The following is a 22,335-nucleotide window of genomic DNA, read 5'->3' as shown; positions in this document are numbered from 1 at the left end:
ATATATAATAGTATATGCATTTCTGGATGTGTATACTAAATATTTTTCTACGTGTGTGTGTGTGTGTGTGTGTGTGTGTGTGTGTACATATTTTACAAATTAAATAGAGTCAATAAATAAAATAAGATAAAATATACAGAGTGAGACATGTGCAAAACAGTGGCGTTACTGTACAGTATGGAGTGCATAATGTTGAAGTTCCAGTAGTGGAGGTGAGGTGTCCAATTTTACTCACATTTTCACCTTGAACTCCTCACAAATGCTCCTGATGGCATCTTCCTCCTTCTCATCAATGATGCGTATTATCCTTTCAATGGCAAGGTAGGTTGAATTCCACCGTGTTGCATTGGGACAGATGATCTGTAGCTCACACTTGTCCTCTACCACTTCATTAGCCAAATGAGATCGGCCAGTTTTGTTCCAAATGGCCTGGCATTTTGCAAAGCTTGCACGGGAGAGCCTCTTGTAGGTGTCACTCATGCTCTCTGCTAGGGCAGCGTCAGATGTTGCCACAAGGTTTAGCAGGTGACATGCACATCGCTGATGAGGCGGGAGTTGATACTCCAAACCAGAGTCTTCATCAAGAATTGCACCTGCCTCATGGTAGTCAATATGGTCAGTCAGGTCAAGAGTTTCTGGGTCTGCTTCATCTTCAGCTTCATCTGCATCATTTTGTGCCCCAAACATGTGGAAGGCCTTGACAGAGTTGGATCCATTATCAGTTGTGTTCTTACAACTTTGCCTCTAATCTTGTATTGGCAATGGATATCATCAAGCGCACCAGCAAGCATGTCAAATGTGTGAGACCCTCTCAATCTTTTGCACGCTAGTGCTGCAGACTCTTCCTCTATCCAATGGCATGTGACTCCAAGGTAACTTTTCTGATGAGCTGACCAACAATCAGTAGCAACAAATTTGACTTTATCGAATGCTGCAACCAAAGTCATCTTCATGTGATCAGCAGCTTCACAGATTCTGGCACGGACAGTGGGTCTGGAGATGACTTGAGGTTGTAATGTGGTAACCAATTCTTTGAAAGATGGCTGTTCTACCACTGCAAATGGCTGTAGACCCTCACATATGAAATTGATGACAAGCTGTCAACAGTTGCTTGTGGAACATGTTTGTTTGCAGCTCTCAACATCAGGTCTGGTAACTTGTGTATTTGCTGAGAGCTTGTTTGGTGTGGCTGTGGTCTTTCGCTGTCGAGATGTTGATGCCACAGTGATATTGTACTGCTCAGTCTTCGATGGATGTTTCCTCTGTAGAGATAAATATTATCATATGTCAGGTTCATACATTACTTCATAACATCACTGTGATTAACACTACAGGAAAACACATTTTTAAAACATCATTCAACTAGACTTGAGCTAATCTTTGATTGTTGAGCATAGTATAAAAGAGTGGTGAATTGGTCAAATCTTGCAGATATATTGCTGTATTTATTCACAAGTGTAAACCAATTTTGAACGATCATTGCAAAAAACATGAATTTCTGTATACATTCTAAGTCCTGTAATATGTATACTATCTGTAAAAAGAGTATCGACCAATGTATCAGTATCTAAATTTTTAACTCCTTTTTATCAGTATCACCCTAAAGTTTTCAGTATTAGTCAGGTCCTAAAAATACTAAGAGAGCAAAATATGTGTATATAGCAAATCTAATTTAAGAAAAGGGATCACATACACAAAAATGCTGCCCATACAGCTAACAAATAAAACCAATCCACATTATGTTCTTTAAAAAAGATATCATATTGGGAAACATATAACCCTACTGATTAAGAGCCACGTCACTATGATAGACCTATATCAGGCCAATGATACTGATCAACCGATCCATCAATCGCGCTCTGGTACGTGTCAGCTGAGAGCTGGAAGATTCATTTGAGATGCAGCTCAGCACTGTGTTCAAGTTTTTGTTTTTTATATAGGCCAGCTGATTGTAGGCCTGTGAGTTTTAAATGACTACAAGTTTAATTTATTGTAATGACGGTGGTTATCCAAATAATAAGCTAAAACATGCACGCACATTAGCTAGCTCCGTCTTATTTTAATATCAGGCTAACCAATGGCGGTGACAATATCTTAGCCAAAATAACCTTAACACACATGGAAAATAAGAAAGCAATATCATACACGTATAGTTGTAAAACCTCTTACCTCAATGTGTGTTTTTAAGATTAGACGCTGAAGTCTTGTAAGCTGAAATGACTGTAGAGGTCAAAGTTTGCACTGCATCTGGACGCTGTCTCCGTTTCTCCCTCTGCACATGAACAATCCCTCCAGGTACGGCCACGGGCACGCGGGTATGGCCACGGGCACGCGTCCTCCGTCTTTTCTGCTCGTTCTCATGGTTGACAGTGTTGTCCTCTGTCTCCGTTTTGGCTTCTTTGTCTCCAAATCTTCGGTCTATAAAGTAGTTTGTACTCCACCATTCAGCACCTCCTGTGCCTGCTGCTGCAGCGGAGTTTATTCTTTGCTTACGTCTTAAATTGGCGCGGTTGCGATTGCAAAAATGCAGACGAAAGGTTTGAATATTAATTCAAATTGTGGGCGTACTCAGTAGCGACTTTTGATTTTATAAGTAGCGAAGTAGATTACATGGTGTAAGTTGTACTCAAGTATGAGTAAAATTACACACTTGAAAAATTACTCATAGTACAAGTACCCAAAAAAATCTACTTAATTACAGTAACGTGAGTATTTGTAATTCATTACTTCCACCCCTGACAGTAAATGACCATAAATGAACTGTAAATTACACCGCGGTCAGCTCCATTCATATAGTTCTATCAGTGCACGTGTACACACGTTGACAACCGTAACCATGGCAGCCGAGGGTATTTAAACGCTGCACGAGGCTCCAATCGTCCGTTTACACTTGCTCGTGGACTTGTTTCGACCTGCTCCAACCTCAGCCTGTGGAAAGCTAAGTTTTGCAAAACATTTGACTGAAAGCGGATATAACTTGAGAGCACAACAAGTACTTCATCTGTTTGTACTTGTTTCTGTTTTTCAAGTTTGAAGATGGCTCGCCGTGGACCCGGACTCCTCGACTGTCACCTGGACTTCGCTGCAGGTACGTTTGAAAATTTCTTTAACTTTAAATGACTGTAATAATTTAACAAGTTCCAGTGTGAATATCAAGTTTTAACGTGATCAAATATGTGTATTCAAGATTGTTTCCCGTAAATTGTTTGTATGCTTTAAATTTTCCGGGAGAGGTGTAGAAATTATTAACGACCGGTGTATGAATACGAAAAAAAGGTGTTACTTTGATGTGAAGGCTTCAAATTTGACACTTTTCTTTAAAATGAAATGGTTAAAAATAGCTTAATGGACTAAAATTTGTAAAATGCCCAAAAATCCGTTTCTGTGGTAACGGCATCTTCAAGCTGTCATGGCGTCAGAACACGCAGGCGTAAACACACAGATCCAGGTCCCCTCCTGACATCCTTTTCTTCTCCGGATCAAAGGCTTTAATGACAAACGATATTTTTTCTCTGCTGCAAAACACAAAGATAAAAAAAAAATACAAATAAAATAATATCAAAAGAATATGAAAACAGTAGAAATAATGGCATTAAGACCCATCTTCTGTTACGGTAATGCTTTTAACCTTATTGGATAGCAGAGAGAGATATTGTACACGGGGATATTTCCACAGGGGTAGCATGTTTACCACAGATTAGATGTGTCTGTCCTTATGGCAGATACAGTCCTTGTGCACATTTCTAAAAATGTGGATTCTGAGTTAAGAGTTTCTGTTTGTTTGTTTGTTTTTCACTTGACCATCATTTTCAGACATACCTGCAGAGCTTTGTGTGTGCAATTTTTACTTTTGCCAAGGAGGTTGTGTTTTTATTTAAAAAAAAATGCGATTGGTACATGTGGTCTAAATGTTACATTATGGTTTGCATAATGTAACATTGCTTAGGCTGCTGCCCCCGCGACCCGGCCCCGGACAAAGCGGATGAAGATGGATGGATGGATGGATGGTTTGCATCCACATATTTAACCTCTGAGCTTTTTTCAAAATGTGTGACATCGTGAATTGTAAATAAAACAGGAGAATGAGCTGCATGGTTAGTTCTAAATGTACTGTAGTATATTTATATAATAAGTTACTCATGTTCGGCTATTTACAAATCAATACTTATTATCCATTACCTATTCCAACATAGTGTTTGCATAAAGGCTTACAAAGAACAAATAAAACAAATTGAATGTACACTAAATACAGTGTCAATATAGTGTCACCTTAAAAGTACACAGAGTGAGCTGCCTTGGTGGAGGTTTGGTGGTCTTCTATTAAAAAACTTCACTTAAAGATTGAACAAGTAGAAGTGTCATTCAGTCTGACATAAAATGCTTTTCTCTCATGCTCTGCTCAAACTAACAGATGTAGGTCTGTTGCTTTAACACTAGGTGTCTATTACATTCCTAATGTTATTTTAAAAATTGTTTCCTCACAGGGCGTCTTGACTATGTGGTTGAACGCCCTGCAGAAGAAGGCCTTCCTGAAGTCATCAGGATCCTGGATGACAGTTTCCAGAGCACCACCTCTTCTGGTGAAGCTCAGGACACTGATACCCAGCGTATCAGCGAAGGTGAGTATGGTGAGTATTTTTCCCCTCTCTCACCCTCACCCTCTTCTGATGAAGCACCAGATGCTGATGACGGTGAACAGCAAGGTGAGTATGGTGAGTACCCCCCCTACCTACCTGTAGATGATGAAGAGGTGAGTGAACAGACTGACAATTCATCTGACTGGAACGACTCAGAAGAGTGGGGGGATTGGCTTAGCGATGACTCGGGGTATGACACCATGGATGAGAGAGATGATTCCCCTCTCATCCGGGAGCACCCTCCAGGGCCGTTTTGGCACGATTGGCAACATCCTATTGCTCCAGGTGCTGCCCCCATCGCCATGCCGCCTTTTGGCCAGGCCAACGCCCCACTCTTCCCTCAAGTTGTTGCCCCAGTTGGTGACCCGCCAGCTGCTCCTCCCTCAGCTGCTCCCTCTGCTGTTCCTCCCTCAGCTGCTCCCTCTGCTGCTTCTTCCTCATCTGCTTCCTCTGCTGCTTCTTCCTCATCTGCTTCCTCTGCTGCTTCTTCCTCATCTGCTCTCTCATCTTCTTCTTCAGCTGCTCTCTCTGCTGCTCTCTCTGCTGCTCCTTCCTCAGAAAAGAGAAGCAGAGAAGACATCTGCACCGAAGAGGTAAGTGCAAAGAGGTGCAAGGTAAGTGACCAGTTTGATGCCCCTTCAACATCCTCAGGTTGTTTTGGAGTCAGACGTTTCTGGGAGAGGCTTTTTAGCCTTTCCCTTGATGACAGTGACTCTGATTAGTTTATGTTAGAACGTGTTTTTAAACTTTGCCTTTGTGTTTTTGTTTTTACAGATATAAGAACATCTGACTCACACATGTGAAATGTATTGTTTTTTTCTTGAATAATATATGTTTTTCCCAAGCCCTAATTCACCATGCAGGACAAAGGTACGTCTGTACTTAATGTCAACACAAATAAGTAGAAAAGGTTTAAATATGATGCAGTGAACTGACTGTAGTCTCTTGTTTTTACATAAGGTATAGCCTGTGGCTAAGAATTCAACACTTCAGACGCTCAACGTCCAAGATGGAGCAAACACCCCACCCAGAAGACAGCCTTACCCCGACCAACCCGATGAGAAGGATGGATGACCAAGTGAAAAACGGGAGAGTGGTGCTGTGGTCCAACTATGTAAGTTATCACCTCACATTGACAACAAACTGTATTGAAGGCGAAATTCTTCCAATAGTTGGTATAAATCATCATCCTCTGTCAGCAGCACTGTAGGTTTAGCTTTATTTATATTTTTCATGTGTATACGTTGGGTTTAAAATTGCTTTTTAACAACATACTGCAGCTGCCAACAATGGAAATGCTGTTTTGTGTTAAAATGACAGCTTTCTTGTGTTATTGCTTTGCAGGGCAGCTGAGAGTGGACAGAGCTGCACAGAGGACCAAAGATCCACTCTCAGCACTTCATACCTGACTGGCCACAGCACCACCCCTCCTCACCCAGGGTGAGGAGGGTCCTGACCCCGCCTGCACAGAGGGAGTTGTGAACATGCACTTCTGTGTCGGTGGGTTTAGGATCCTCCTCACACTCACACTGATGAAGACTGTCACTGGAAGATGTCTCCATTGCATCAGCAGGACGTAAGCATTTGTAAAATATTACAGTTTGTGATGTTTTATACATATTTTTATTGCATCATTTAAAACTATGAGATATAAAATAAACCAATTTTCATAACATTTTCTGTGTATTTAGTTGTTTTCTTAATAAGTTATTTGGAACATCATCACAACCTGTCAGCTTTTTATTGAGGATTTAGAAAGTTGCTGGTGGCCCGAGTGTGTAGAGTGGGGTGTTGTTTTTGTCACATGGTGAAAGTGACCTCAGGGGGAGCAAATAGAACAACTGCACAATTTGGGGATTCACAGACTTTGGTAATCGCTAAAAACAATTAATAAAAATTGTTCTGTGTGTACTAAAAGCTCAAATATAAACCATCCTGACACACTGACACAAATGATCTGCTGTTTATAAGCAGGACGGTGTTTTCATGAGCCTGGGTGAAGCTCATTTGCATGAGTTTAACCTCCTGGTCAAAAACTTGCATGACTCTGATATCACTCTAACTTTCTTCTGTTTATTTATTCATTTCTGCTAATTGTAGTAGATTAATATGTTCACCAGCTGATTCTTGGCCTGAATGTTTGAATGTTTGCAGTTTCAGGTCCTACTGATCAGTTTTAAGTATTGTAGAAAGTGAGCAGCAATTCAATCGAGTCCTGGGATGAAATGGGACAAAAGGGTAATGTGACAGCCACATTAGTTCCCTTCCCTCGTTTAACAATGTGTAAGCAGACTGCTTTAACCTGCAATTTACTGCATGTTGTTAGGCTGCATGGTACAACCACAGGCTGCTAACCACCCGTGGTGATCGAAGGTTTTGAGGTCTTGCTTGAGCTACTGATGAAGTTTTATCAAAGCTTGTTAAGTTTCCCAACCACATTTCATCCTGATGGTCCAAGGCTTACATCTTTATGCTCACAGACGTACTTCTGTAATTAATCAGTGACCGATTTATTACTTTAAGTTACAGTGTGAGGGGCATTAATGAACATAAATCAGATTTAACTGGATTATGTGTTTAGGTCAAGAGACACAGACCTTCATCTTTAAGAGGCTCTTCCCGAATGTCTAATCACGATGTTTGTGTTTGTCTGCAGCAGAGAGGGTATAACACAAGGCCACAGTCATGTGGTATTCTTATTCTTATGTATAAAAAGGGTTCACAACTGAAAGTAAAAAGTAATACAGTTAATGCACATTCATCTTAGTTGACATAAGCATAAAGACAATGTAAATAAGATATGGAAATATTTTAAAAGTTATTATTTTTCATGTTGCATCAGTGGTTGTCATTTTATTCACCAGAACTGCGATCTGTACAATACTAATCGGCTAGTTTCTGGGATCGATTGGTAGTGTCTCCAATCTCCACTAGGGGGCTTTCGCACATTCTCCTCATTGCATTAAACTACTCTGTGAGATAACAACACAAAATCACTTGTGATTCTTTCCTTCCTGTTTTCAGGGGTGTAATAATGGCTGCATTCACTGAGGAACGTAGAGGAACAGTTAATATATGACAGCCTATATTTAGTAACATCGGGTCAGTGCAACACAACCAGGCACCTTTACATCGATAGCTCAATTGTGTCCAGCAATATTGTCAGAAACGTTTTGATACACAGACTTTGCTTATCTCATATAAATGATTGACATTAAATGCAGTCATGGGGGATCAGTTGGGCTGCAGAGGTGCAAACATAGTGTCATCAGCTGTAGTCTGTTATGTTGAAGTTGCCTCGTTCTAATGTTTTCTCTGAGGCTGCTGTAAATGTGAATATATTTACTGTGGGTTTTGCTTGAAGAAGCTTTACGTTGTGAAAAACTGAAATCTTAAATTAGAATTGTTGTGCCTTATTTTGTGGATCTTTTTACATATATTTGAAAATACTAAAATTTGTATATTTATGTATTTTTGTTTGTCTGATAGCATTGATTTATAAAATAAATCAGACATTTCAAACAGTTACTCGCTACTTACTCAGTACTTGAGTAGCCTTTTCACCAAGTACTTTTTTACTCTTACTCGAGTAACTTTTTTGACGACTACTTTTCACTTTTACTTGAGTAATAATATTTTAAAGTAATGATACTCTTACTTGAGTACAATTTTTGGATACTCGACCCACCTCTGCATCCAAGTGACTTCTTCAGTCTCAGCTGACTGCAGGTTTCCCCAACCTTACAAACACATGTGAGTGAAGTTGCCCTCCAACCTTCTTCTAATCAAACAAAATTGATGTCAAACATTTGTCCTGCAAATTATTTTGTTTGTGCAGGTTGTGTTTCTCTAATTTTATACACAGTACATGTACAGTGAGAGAGAGATGTTACATCTGTCTTCACTTGCATCCCAGTCATAGAAGCGTTGGAGGTCGTTCTTTCTCCCACTGAAAATGTCCAGATGAACAGAATCAACCTTTTGGGATTTACTTACCTGGATGATTAAGCACGCATCAAGACGTTATTTTATTAATATTTCTAAAATGATCGCCGCACACACGAACATTTTTGAAGCACAAACCAGCACAAACGTAGCAGAAACGTTTAACATCGTGTTTGATTTGGGTAATGTGGGGGGGCTGGTTGACCTTTTGACCTTTACATTTTCATTAATATCTTTAAAACAGAAGCAGCACAAATGACAATTTTAGCAGCACAAACCAGCACAAACATAGCTCAACTGATTGACACCAATTTTGTTTGATTCCATTAATGTGGGGGGGCTGGTTGACCTCTGATGACCTCTAGAAATTTTTATTAATATCTTTAAAATGATAGCAGCACAAACGTTTGATACCACTTTTGTTGGATTTGAAGAAGGTGGGGGGGCAACTTCACTCACATACATGAAGCCAATGACAAGCCTGCATCATTCCCTAATGACCACCAGGGGGCAGGAGAGCCCGGACCAACGTGCCAGAATGTTTTCTTCGGTGGGCGTGTCTAAGATATGACCACACTGCCAGCATAAGAGGAACTGGTATAACAGCAGTTTCATCACACAACATATCAGAATCAGAACACTTTATTCATCCCGAGGGAAATTAGGGTTACAGCAGGCAGCACGCTAATGGCGCATGCGCACTTACAAAGGAACCTTCTGACCAACTTTACACAAACATCACATTGGGCAGACATGTCAGAAGGTAGGCTGATAGGAAAAAACAACGAAAATACATAACATGAGGTAAGAGGAGGAGAAAAAAAACTCCACTCAGACTGAGCTCCTAGTGGGAGAACAGTTTGATAACAGAAAAAACACCTCAGCACAAAAGCACATGACTATCAATACACCATAGAAACACAAGACCAGCAACAGGTAAAGGGTGAGAGAGAGCCGGTGTACACAGCGCATCCGGTCCTGCAGCATCTGCGCTGGTCCAGTTGACTGCTATCTTCCCCGGTAGGGCACAAGCATCGAAGGCGTTGGAAAGGGAGGGGGGATGAGTGAGTGCTTATCAGTGTAAGTGTGTGTGTGTGCGTGTCCATAGTTTAGCTGAGACAGTGTCCTTCGGCCTATCAGGCTAAGTAAACAGTCCTCCAGCCAATCCAGGTGTCCTTGCATGGGACGGGAAGAATAGCCGTAACACAGTCATTATCAGGGAGTGATTGTTCGGCTCCAGCCTTGGGCCTGCAGCTGGCGCCGTGATGGGGATCCGCAATGTTCATGTTGATTTTGTTAATATATATTTTCAGTCATATTTTGATGTGTTTTGTTGTTTTCATCACTTTTATTTGGTCTTTTTAGTTGCAGAGGTAACCATGGTTCTATGAATGAGTTTATTACAGCTTGAGACACGTTTAAGGACCAGGCAGGACAAATATTTCACAATATACAGCAGGTCCCAGAATATTCCTCAGTCTGATGAAGGCAGAGAGGTGGTTGGTATGATGGAGAGAAGGAAGACACATGGATGTGGGCACGCTGAACTCCAGCTGAGCCACCCGTCTGTCATCATTGCTGCACTGCTGGTAGTGCCTTGCTTGCATTAGCTTGCACCTCCTTCCCTCTGATTCATTCCTAGAGAGTCGTCTGATTGTTTTGGTAGGAAGCCAACATGGGCAGTGTTTCGGCATCAAACCTGAGAGTCAAGTTCAACAGACATCTGGCTCTTATGTGGAGCGTCAGACAAACTGAGACTGATGAGGAAGTCTGGCTAAAGAACGCTGGAATCTCCCACCTCGACTGATTCATGGATAAATAATCTATCTGTGGATCCTGGCAGATGTTTGAATGTGAACTGAGAGAAATCCTTTTGACTGTGGTTTTGTGGTGATCTCATTAACCTTTTATCACCTAAGTAGCATACAGGCGACCTGGAATTATTTTGTCATTTTCACTGTAAAATTCTGAGTCCCATTCTTCAGGAATCATCTGAATTTCTTCTCTAGCTCAGAATAGTTGAGGAGTGATGAGAGGCGCGAGTGGTAACATCTAGGAGGAGCTTCTGTCTGTGTTCACACAGCAGAACCAAGCACAAATGGAGCTGGAGTCTTTAAAGAGCAGCCCCACCGCTGGCTGATGGTCAGAGCATCTGCCTGAAGTGAAGGCATTTCAGGATTGAGATGTGAATGTACTGAAGAGCGATGAGTGTTGAAAAGCTGGAAGAAGTGCTTTAATCAGCTGATGAATGAAGAAAGTGGAGGACAGCTAGGAAGAGCAGAGGATTAGTAAGGAGGAGGTGAGGGCAGCTATGAAGAGGCTACTCTAGAGGACGATCCTGTGGAGTCGGTTGTTTAGGAGGACAGTGGACTAACCAGGATTTTCACAGGAGGAGAACTGTACTGGTACAGATCTGCAAGCACCAGGGTGATGTACAGAGCTGCAGTAACTACAGAGGGCTGATGAGCCACAGCATGAAGATATTCAGATGTCCAGGTGTTCACTGGGAGTGAGCAGGATGGACAGGACTAGAAATGAGTCCATCAGAGGAACAGCTCAGAGTCAGAGAGGCTGGGATGATTTGCACATGTGCAGAGCAGGGAGGGTGGATGTACTGGACACAGGATGATGAAGATGGAGCAGCCAGGCCGGGGGAAAGAGGAAGACCTCAGAGGAGGTTCATGGATGTAGGGGTGTTGGTGTCACACAGGGGGATGCTGGGAGAGGCTGAGACAGAGGCTCCTAAACCGACCAGCTGAACGTCTGAAAAATCACCCGAGATCCTAACTTTGTTCCTCGTTAACTTTTATTATGGCCCTAACCAAAGATCAGTCACGTCTCCACTGATAACTGGTGACCTGCGTGATTACGTTTTTGTCTTGTTCTGGCTGCATTAAAAGTCAGTGTTTCCTGCTCATACACTGTGACGTTTAATATCAGGGGCTCTCTGCAGGTTCGTCTCACAGCTGCTGTGAGCCAGATGATTCAGGGAGTTCAGTCCAACGGGGAGTCCTCGTGCTCCATCTCTCTGCTCTCTGAGCTGCAGAGCACTGGGTGAAAGGTCATCTGAGCATTTACATAACTCAGAGCTATGCTCCTGTTGTTGCTCTTTCAGGGACAGATGAGGGTCAGTAACCTCCTATGACAAACACTTGCTAGCATGGACTGCCTTCATAAATGTACCCGTGTTCACTCAGCTGGTGAAGTCTTACAGCTCATCATTGTGTTAGTCAGGCCAAAGCAGCTTGTTTGGAACATCCAGTTATTCTCTAACCCAGATTCTAGAGACTAAACCCTTCACACTGATGTTCATCACTTAGATTAAACTCACCTTTTCCAGTACATTTCCAACTGTAGGATTGAGTATTACTGCAAATGGAGACGGTCCTCTACCTCAGCCAACACAGGAGCTTTCCTCTGCTCTCACACATAAAGACGTGTTGCTCAGTAAGGACGAGGCATTTAGCCATGTCTTCTTTAGATAAGGAATATTAACACATTTAGGATACACATGTAAAAAGTGGCACCTTTCTCACTGATGTGTGTGAGCCAGGAGCTACGAGCTGTATGTCGCACTTCTTTAACGACTGAAATCACCAATGTGCAAAGATGCACATCGAACCTGCTGAACACACGAAACAATGAACATTTTCAGGTGAAGCTGAGCTTTGAGAATCTGGCAGCAGATGTATAACGTGCAGTGATGGCTCACACGTGTCTGCTAACATGTGAAAGAAGGCAAACACACACACACATAAGTGAACTGTGTTTATTTCATCCACATCACAGTAACATTGTTTCCAGAGGAGCCCTCTGCTACATCAAAACTCAAACTTTAGAGCTCTTTCTCTGTGCGCTTCTTCGTAACAAGTATAGAAACCAAGCGAATGTAACAGTCGCAGAGCTTGGGTTTGGTTCAGACAGCAGAAATGATCATGGTGTGAAAATGAAGCAAGTGACCTTTAAACGACTGTGCAGAGGGGGCGGGTGCTGATGTGGTACAGCCGGTCGTTCAGGGAGGCGAGCCTTCACAGGAAGCTCATGACGGTTCCCTTTTTCCCCACTTGGTGAGGCTCCAGCGCGTTGAACACAATCACAATCCTGCCAATCAAACACAGCAGTCAGTCTGCACATCCACATGAGAGCAGCACACTCATCGCTGACAGCAGCACTAATGCTTACTGTGTTTAAACCATCATCCCAGACAGAAGACTGGCCCTGGAAGCAATCTTTCTACCAAATCAGTTCTCTACATCATCCTAATGGGAAATGCTCCACATGTGTCCAGATGATCTGCAACAACAGGAGGAAGAAGCACAAACACAGCACATCGAACACCTCTGCACCAGTGTTGTGGAGCACGGTGGTGCAGAGGTGAGGATTTGGGCTTGTTTTCTGATTGTTGCGAGTGCTCTTGCTCTTGACGAAGGCGGTCGCACTTTTCTCCTCTCCCTTAGCTTCCCTGCTTAGCCTCTTGTGTCCTTGTCTAGTCTCGTGTTTTTTTGTATTACTTTTTATTACTTTTCCGTGGAACACTCTCACAGTCTGTTCTCTAAAACCTAAAAGAGAATTATGGGTTGGATCAACTGGTCCCTGAATGCAATTGACACCCCTTTCTCAACGAGAAGTCTGGGCTCGGGTGAGCCTGAGTGCTGAAGATATCTACCTATTCAGAACCATGGTAACAGGGTTCTTGCTGATCGGAGCTGGCTTGGCCCTGACTTATCGAAGAATTAAGAAAGCGGAACCGGCTGTTCAAACCCCCACAAGGCTGCCCGCTGGGATTGGAACGATGGAAGAGGCGTGAGTTTCTCAAAATGGGCTCATTGAGTGCAGCACGGATAAGATCTTGGAGAAGCTTACGGCTGCTGTGAATACTCAGAATAAGATCTCTGAGCCCAAATTGGATGACATCTCGAGGAGGCCCACTGTTGTGAGTTCTCAGAATCGGCTCTTTGAGCACAAGAATGACAACATCACAGAACGTAAGTATGGCGAAGCTCGCGGCTCTCCAACGGGAGATTGAGAGACCAGTGTTGGACTGTAGAACTGCTTTGAAATTCATATGAGCTGTTCGCACTAAAGTAAAAAGCACCATCACTTCATGCGGATACCCTCTCGGCGCCAGCTGCAGTCGCAAGGCTGGAGCTGAACAACAACACCCTGATAACGACTGTGTTTAGTCTGTTCTTCCCATTCCATGCAAGGCCACCTGGGTTGGCTGGAAGACTGTTTACTGAGCCTGGCAGGGCGAAGGACACTGTCTCAGCTGAACTCTGGACACGCCCACACATACATATACACTGATATGCACACACTCATCCTCCCTCCCTTTCCAAACGCCTTCGATGCTTGTTGCCTCCTGGGAACACGGCGGGTCTGAGCCCGCGCTGGATGGTAGCGCTGGGCAGGATGGCTGCTGTGTTTGCTTCGGATTACTCCTCACCCCCCACCCGACCCTGTGGCTGGTCACGTGCTCCATAATGTTGTGCTGTGGACATTTATGTGCTTCTTTGTGCAGAGGAGTTTTGTTGTTTCCTGTTCTCATGCTGTCCTCCCAGGAGCCCGGCATGAGTAGAGGTCTCTTTTTTTCCTCTTGTACTTTCCCATTGTAGTGTATATTTCAGTGTTTTTCTGTAACGCTACCGATCTCTGACCTGTATCCCCATGTGATGTCTGTGCTATGTATGTATGGATGGGAGGGGGGGGTCCTATTTCACTGCAGGTGTAAACTTTGCATGTGACAAATAAAAGGCTTGATTGATTGATTGATTGACTGACTGAGTGCTGCAGTGGCATTGATTAGTGCTGGGCTCTGCTGGGATCGGGCCCAGTTTGACTTTATAGCATTCTGCAGAGTAGTAAACGTACACGCTCTTCTTTCCAAAGTATATTTATACAACAGCTGTCTACATTCAGAAAAGGCTCAGCGGCTCATGTCCGTTAGTTTATTCAGTTAGTGAATCATTAACATTCACAGCCTTTACATGTGATCACTGTCAAGCTGTTAAGGAGACAGCCTCAGTAAACAGGTAACTACAGCGAGTGTGCACAGCAGACTCACCTGTCTTGGCTCAGATCGAGCTCCTTGGTCAGAAACTCAAAGATCTTGGCGCTGTGCTCCTTGTTCTTCTCGGCGGTGTCAGTCACACCGATAGCAGACACTGACAGGATCACACACGGAGAGGTGGAACCTGCCATCAGCATCGGCAGCCCCGGCGTCACCACCACGTTCATCCGCTGGACCAAAGACACAGACACTCGCATTGAAGCCCGACTGAGAAAGAAGGCTGCACGGGCGAGGCTTCATCAAACAAACTAAGTGTGCTTACTTCCACAGAGGGCAGCACAGGTGCACCAGTTACTCCTCTGTGTCCTCGCTGCACACGCAAAACATGACGTAGCCTTAAACACGGTCACGAGCATCAGTGCAGTTAATCCACTGAATAATACAGTGTTCAATAGTTTGGTGTTATCAGACTTTGTGCAAAGGTACAGTTCGTGTTTCTCTAAGCAGAGTCACATTCTTTCATGTACATCTCTGAGGGGTAAAATATTAGTGTTTAAAAGTTGTGGAGGTGGACACAGTAACTCTGACCTCTGACCTCCTACAGTGGCTATGACCCTGACCGAAGGTGAAGCGACGCCCTGTACGAACATTCTGCTCTCCATACTTCTGCGTTGTTTGTTGGCAAGTCTTTCTTATCTGAGAAGGTTTAAATTTTTATCATTAGCTTTTCCTTCTTTTTGAGTTGAGACAAAGCTGTGTGAAATTAGCCACGTTCCTCGCTGCTAGCACAGTAACCTGATCTGCTGGATGAAATGTATATTTTCATAGGTATTTGAAAGCTACTTGTGGCACATTGAACTGCATGCTGACAAGCCCTGACCTAACACAGTATCCCAGTTTAACTGCTCTCCTGTAAACTGGTGAGACATCGTCCTCTGTCCCGGCTCCAGATGTGAGCGGTCTCTGCCAGCATGTCATTAGGTTTGGTAAAAAACAAGAGTTCAAGCAAATGCACATACATGTTAATATTATCATTGGATCCCGATACACACGACATGCTGATTAAAATGCTGTTCATGTGTTTGTGCTCCATGGAAACTAGTTTTAGCAGCGTGCTCTTCTTCACTCGGTCAGTCACAGTTCTGTTACAAATGCAGACAAAAACACTGACAGCAGATCTCCAGAACATCACCTCGACATCCAGGTTTGTCCAAAGTCTTTGTGTTTCTCTGATGAGCATCAGTATTAAATGTGGATTCTTATTAGCAGCTTCACTGCTTGTTGGCTTTAAAGCTTTTATAGCTCTCCAAGCCTGAGTGGTCCTACACGGAGTGCGTTTGTAGCTGCTGGCTACAGCTGGAATAGGGCATTTACTTTATTCTTTACATCAGAGCAGGTGTGGGGAACGCCAGGCCTCGAGCGCCGGTGTCCTGCAGGTTTTAGACGTGTCCTTGATCTGCATGGCTAAATGACCTCCTCAGCATGTCTTGAGGTTCTCCAGAGGCCGGTGTTGTGCCAAATAGTGATTGTCTGCCAAAAATTGATTTCCGGTATTTGCCAAAAACTGATTGGTCGTATTTAAACTGCTATAAATAACTTGTTGGGCTATAATATGTGAAACATATGTCAAATGGATCCCTCATGGATAACATAAAGCCATCTTGGGCCACAAACAACATTTGTGTAACAAGGTAGAAGCCGCAATCAGTTTTTGGCAGTGACTTTTATATGACCTTTATTTATGCAATTCTCATTAACATTAAAAGTCTCTTGTAAGAGTAAGTTGGCCAAGAGGACAGCAGAAATGGCAGCAAAAATTACAATAGTTCTGTAAACATATTTTAAGTGGGGCTAAAGGACCGAATTTGTTATAAAGTAACTACAGTAACACAGAGTTATACAGATACTTGAAAAACTGATAATTTTTTAATTCAATTTATAATCCTTTTGTAAACCCTGTTCACCGAAGTCTATTACCAACACATGTAAAGATTTTACTCATAAAAAATACACAGACACATTGGAAATCCGTTTTTGGCACAACACCGGGTAACAAACTCATCGTGCGATTCAGGTGAGATCTAAAACCTGCAGGTCCCCACGCGTGATCCAGAGGCTGCAGCTGCAAGAATAGAAACTACACCCTCGTTTCAGACACGTGACTATAATCCAGCGCTATCAGCCTGTGCTGTGTCCTGCTGATGGAGCTGTGATACTGAATCAACTTTGTTGACAAAGCGGCTCTTCGACGCGTGTAAAAACACTTTTGACGCTCTTTCACTGCGCGTGACTTTCACCGATTCACGCGTCATATCCAACTCTTCCCGATCGGTGCTTGTGATTGGTCACCTGTCGTACGTGGATCAGGGCTGAGAGGGTGATGAGAGAGCTGATCAGCGGACACGTATCCTCGGTGTGCGGCGCTCGCTCGCGGGCCTGTCAGCCTGGAGGTCGGGCTGGGTTCGTGTGTGTGCCGTACTCACGTCCTCGGGTTTCCCCAGAGCCGCCGCGGTGCTGGAGCACAGCCTCTTCAGAAAGGCCTCCGAGAACTGGCCGGCGGGCAGGTTGCTCTGTAGCTCGATGAAAGGCATGTTGCTGGAGCTCGCACGGACGTGGCCGTGGGAGGCTGAGACGGATGTGTCGTAAGAGCTGGCGAACCCGGAAGTAAACATGTAAAACCTTAACTCTTTACCTGGGCTGGGAAACTACAACTGTGATTGATGACGTCAGGTGTCATCAATCACAGCCCCCCCCAGTCACATGACTGCCCGCATGTTGGATCGTCGGCTCGCTGGTTGGGGTCCAGAAAGTGATGTGAGCACTTTGGACAGAGCCGCTCTCACTTCTACAAACCTGGACAAATGTGTTTAAACATAAACGAGACCGTCCACGGCTGCAGTGTGTGTGTGCTCCCACGCTTCAAGTCAAAACGAAACAAGCGCGAGCACTCACGGAGACCAGGTAACTTCAGCGTGGACTGTTAAACATCAGGTTCTTATGAAGCCCTACGGAGCCTCGCACGGGACTGTCCAGAGCACTGTTAGTGAACTTAACCAAGACTGACAGGGAAGACTTTGTCCCGGACGGCTGGTTTAATGTGCTCATAGTTCAGGCCAAGCGGCCGTGTCTTCCATCGCGGTGGTTGTTTCCGAGGTCTCAGTGCTGACCTGGAGGCACGTGGACTTAAAACACTCTTGCAGGATCTCACACAGCTTCAGTTCCTTTCTCTAGTGGACCTTGCGGGGCTCCGTAGGAGCTCGTTTCCTGTTTGTGCTGTAAAGAGAAAAGTGGACTGAATCACAAAAATCGCTTTCAGGGATGTTCCAGATCAGACCTTCACACAGTCATTAGGGAGCGTTTGCATTTTAAATATATTAACCCCCAACCGGTCGCAGCAGATGCCCCGCCCCTCCCTGAGCCTGGTGCTGCTGGAGGTTTCTTCCTGTTAAAAGAGAGTTTTTCCTTCCCGCTGTCACCAAAGTGCTGCTCGTAGGGGGTCACATGATTTTTGGGGTTTTCTTTACCTTACGATATAAAGCGCCTTGAGACAACTGTTGTTGTAACTTGGAGCTATATAAATTAAACGGAGGACTAGCGCTATCAGAAAGATTTCATAAATCCTTATTTGCTATCATTTTTGCTCCAGCAGTTGAATGATGATGGAATTTGGTAACAAAGAGTTTGCAGTGGCTGGGAGGAACAGACTCCTGCATGAGAGTAAGAGGGCTTCAGGGGGGATGACATGACCTATATGTATCCTGGGACGACCACATCGACAGGAGGGACGAGCAACACAGAGGCTGCAACAAGAAGGTGATGAGGTGTTTGCTTTTCAGTCACTGCGGGGAGATCGGCTCACACCAACAAACTGAATGAAGGCTGCCTCTGTGCTGCAAACTGGAAGCTGTGGTGGGGAGCAGGGCCCTGAACAAACTGGTATCCATCATAGATGATCTGCACCAACCTCTGAACAGGCAGTGCAGCAAAGAGACTCAGCTCTGCTGCCACACAGGACATCATTCAGACACACAGCACGTGTGTCGGGCAGAGCTGCAACGATAACGATCTGTTAGATTCAGTGTTTCTGGAGTTACAGTCAGTCTTATTTTGAAAGCAGTGTTGTGTGGCTCATGCTGGGAGCTAACACACACAGACCTCTGTGCAACCTTACTGGCTGCTTCTTTCAAACAAACATCTATACAGGGACGCTCAGCTGTTGTTTGCAGATCTCACAAAGGCTCGATTCATTTTGTGGGTTTTTTGCAAATTTAACGGGACTATTAAAAAACACCTGGTGAAATTTAAAATGCAGCTTTCATGTGAAAACATTTCTGTAATGTTCAGATCTGTGTGCTGTTTACATTAGTGCAGTGTGTGGCACACACACCTGTGAGTATCCAGCTGCTAGCAGACTTACAGCACCAATCCAGCAAACAAACCTTTAATGTTCACAGTGTTTACCCACCATCATCATCATCAGTTTCCCACACTGAAAATAATCAAAGCAGGAAGTGAACATTTGTTTCGCTGCAGCATCCCAAAGTAGGACAGACCAACACGTGACGTCAACAGCAGCTATTTATTAAAGAGTTCATCACTGTTGTACAGTCAACACACACACACACACACACACACACACACACACTCTCTCTGAAGGACAGCGCTCCCGTTGGTGTCACGTGATCTTCACCATGATTGTGGGGGTCCGTTCATCACACCAGCGATGTCACACCTGCACAATCACAAACAAACACGAGTGAGCGCCCTGCAGACATCAGTCGTCTCCTGACACCATCAGCGCACTTTGTTTTAAAGGGAACTGCTCCTAATGAGGGAACCAAAATAACCAGGATCGATTAGAGGTCCTGAATGTTTGTTTTCCACTGACTACCCACCCCCACTGATCACGTGACTGCACACTCAGGGCAATCACATGAAGCCGGTGGGCTGTTGTTGCAGGTTTTCGTGGCGTGCTCCGAGTAGAGCTGCAGTATGAGGCTCCACGCCTCCTTTACCAGACTTACCATGGGAGAACTTGCACTGTTTGAGCGCCTCGTTGAAGCCCTCACAGAGAGTGAGGTCTGTATGGTTGGTGGCACAATCCAGAAACTGTTTGACTTCAAAGTGACAGGGGCCTGGCTGGGCTGGAGCAGACCGGGGGGGCTCCTGAATGAGAGCATAAAGAAATGTCACACTCGTGGCATTTCAAACCACAGCAGCTGCAACATTAGAGCTGAGGCATGCTGGGCGTTGTCTGGGCGGCATTTCCAACCACCTCTTACCTGGTATGTAGCTTTGGCTGGTTCTGGACTGCTGCTGCTGCCCCCACCGAATGCTCCCGTGAGGGCGCTGCCAACCACGTGGCCCACAGCTGAGCCAACAGCTACTCCTGCAGCTGTGGTAGCCATCTGGGCCATGAGTCCTGGACCCTGGGACTGAGCAGGAGCTGGGGCCAGCGAGGCCGGAGGTGCATGAACAGGAGCTGGAGCGTGGGATGGAGCTGGGCTACAGACAGGAGAAAAACAGTCATGCAACACTGCTGCTAGCAGGACAAGAGCTTCCAGCTGCTGAACGCTCTCTGTGCTGCTGTTAGTTTCTGAGGGTAGGCTTCACATCAGAGTTAGCAGGTTTGGAGTTGGTTAGCATGCTGTGTGGATTTGTGATACGTCATCCGTCGCAGATCAAGTTCTGTTGCAATTCAAATTCCCAGATGTGCTCCGGCTCCTCCCGGCCTATCCAGGATGCATTGATGGCGGTTGCCTGCGTGGACTCAGTGCAGCCAAACATCCCAGAATGCATTCAGTCCAGAAGTCACACGTCACTTCGCTCATTCCTAAATGTTAGTGTTTGGTTTCTTTGCTCCTGACTAAAGTTCAGCTTCATAACTGGATCATTTTATTTCATTTGGAGAGGTGTCAGTACATGTTGAACTGAATATTACATCAGATATGACAGGTGAAAACTGTGCTGTTCTTATTTCAACAGCTGAATTCAGGCTAGCATTAAACACATTTTAGTTCAGAGATGATCAAATTATGTTTTTAATATTTGTATAATTGTCCAAGCTCAGAGCTGTTAGCTGAAGCTGCTTCACTCACCTTTTGTGACGCAGAAAAATGTCAGCAGTGTTTCAGGCGCACGTCACCGTGAAAGTCACGTGTACGGCGGGATCAGCGCTGCGTTTGCACTAATGCAGCACCAGCGCTGAGATATTAACACACAGGTACTGTGACAGTCTCACCTGGCTGGAGCCGAGGGACGGCTGCGGCTTCCTCTGGCCATTGGAGATGATTTGGCGGACAACGCAAAGCCTGGACACGCCGACCTGCTCGCCTCTACACCGGCTCGACTGACCTTGTGCAACTCGCCTGTAATCCCCCCCAAAGAGCAACTGGAGGCAAACATCGCGAGATTTAGGCGTTACTTTAAACTCCCGTAGTGTCTCCTGGCGGGGAGGGTGGGGGGGCTGCACTTCTTGGGTTTTTAAAGTTTCATTGGAGGTTGGTAAACAGCAAAACGGCGCATTAGCGCCATCAGCTGGTATGGGGATGATCCAGCATGTTCAAAACCAGCAACACTAAATCTCAGCTGCTGACAAGCGTCCATGGCTGCAGAGCTCCGTTTGCAGCAGCTCACTGAGATCTGGCCAGTGTTGGCCAAGTTACTTGAAAAAAGTAATGAGATTACAGTAACGCGTTACTGTTGGATCTGGCTGCCTCTTTGTCTTCTTGTGGTTTTGGGTCACTTCAGTGACGCCTGTCCTTCGCACAGTGGTCACAGGGCCCTGAATGAAAACTGTGCTGCTCCCTCCCGTGCGTCTCATTTCTCTGTGTTTGCTGGATTTTCTGAAACCATTGTCCTTTCCTTTCTTGCTCCTTTCGTTAGAGTTTGCGCTCTGATGTCTGAGCTGCAAACTGACCCGTGGTCTTGTATCGTCGTCCGGCTGCAGAGCTCAAAGAGCCCATTGCTGATCCTTTTCCCTAATCTGACATGAAACTGGGACAATAAATCACATCACTTTTTTTATTGTCACATCACATGTGCAGGCACACTGGCACAGCACATGCGAGTGAAATTCTTGTGTGCGAGCCCCACAAGCAACAGAGATGTGCAAACACAACAACACAAACGAGCAAAATACAAGAATGGCCAACCTGAAACTAATAAATATATGTACAATATATAATAGTGTATGCATTTCTGGATGTGTATACTAAATATTTTCCTACGTGTGTGTGTGTGTGTGTGTGTGTGTGTGTGTGTGTGTGTGTGTGTGTGTGTATACACATTTTTACAAATTAAATAGTAAAAAAATAAAATAAAATAATAATAATAATAATAATAATAAAATATATAAACGCTGTGTGTGAGGCAGTACAGATGTGGACAGAACTGTAACACTGGTCCATGTCTGTGTGACTGTGTGCCGGTGTAGAAAAGAAGCAGTAATGGAAGATACACCCCACGGCAGTGCTGCTGTCTGGGCGACTGTCCACCCACAGCTCTGTGCTTCTCCTCATTTTCACAGGTTTCTGTAGTTTGATGTCATAACCAAGGATTTCATCTTTTCATTCTGTCCCTTTACAGCTGTTCACTGTTACACACAAATCATGAAAGCAGCCCGTGACTGCAGCGTGGGCTGGCTGTGTGCTCTCGTGCAGCAGCGCGGGGAGTCCTCTCAGCTCTGGCTGTGGTGAGCGCTCACAGGCAGTACCGCCCCTGACCGCAGGGGGCGCTGTGTGC

General features: G+C 44.7%; 3 protein-coding genes across 3 annotated transcripts; 1 reads left to right on the top strand and 2 right to left on the bottom strand.

Annotated features, from left to right (window-relative positions):
• Positions 1-3,036: 3,036 nt before the first annotated feature.
• LOC146629857 (uncharacterized) lies at positions 3,037-5,359 on the top strand. Its single transcript, XM_085355428.1, has 2 exons — positions 3,037-3,088; positions 4,485-5,359. The coding sequence occupies exons 1-2, from the start codon at positions 3,037-3,039 to the stop codon at positions 5,357-5,359; spliced, it is 927 nt and encodes a 308-aa protein (XP_085211554.1).
• Positions 5,360-12,351: 6,992 nt separating this feature from the next.
• ddt (D-dopachrome tautomerase) lies at positions 12,352-17,278 on the bottom strand. The gene is made up of 3 exons (XM_085355426.1): positions 17,076-17,278; positions 14,647-14,822; positions 12,352-12,683 (listed from the first exon to the last, which is right to left on the bottom strand). The coding sequence occupies exons 1-3, from the start codon at positions 17,262-17,264 to the stop codon at positions 12,611-12,613; spliced, it is 438 nt and encodes a 145-aa protein (XP_085211552.1). The 5' UTR covers positions 17,265-17,278; the 3' UTR covers positions 12,352-12,610.
• Positions 17,279-19,137: 1,859 nt separating this feature from the next.
• chchd10 (coiled-coil-helix-coiled-coil-helix domain containing 10) lies at positions 19,138-20,997 on the bottom strand. Its single transcript, XM_085355425.1, has 4 exons — positions 20,834-20,997; positions 19,875-20,097; positions 19,617-19,758; positions 19,138-19,324 (listed from the first exon to the last, which is right to left on the bottom strand). The coding sequence occupies exons 1-4, from the start codon at positions 20,995-20,997 to the stop codon at positions 19,305-19,307; spliced, it is 549 nt and encodes a 182-aa protein (XP_085211551.1). The 3' UTR covers positions 19,138-19,304.
• Between the last annotated feature and the right edge of the window lie 1,338 nt (positions 20,998-22,335).

This window comes from Diplotaxodon limnothrissa, linkage group LG6 (genome assembly GCF_057381915.1).
Source record: "Diplotaxodon limnothrissa isolate DT_005_m linkage group LG6, D_limnothrissa_male_GT1.1, whole genome shotgun sequence".
Classification (NCBI taxonomy): Eukaryota; Metazoa; Chordata; class Actinopteri; order Cichliformes; family Cichlidae; genus Diplotaxodon; species Diplotaxodon limnothrissa.
This window is presented reverse-complemented; position numbering and strand designations above follow the sequence as displayed.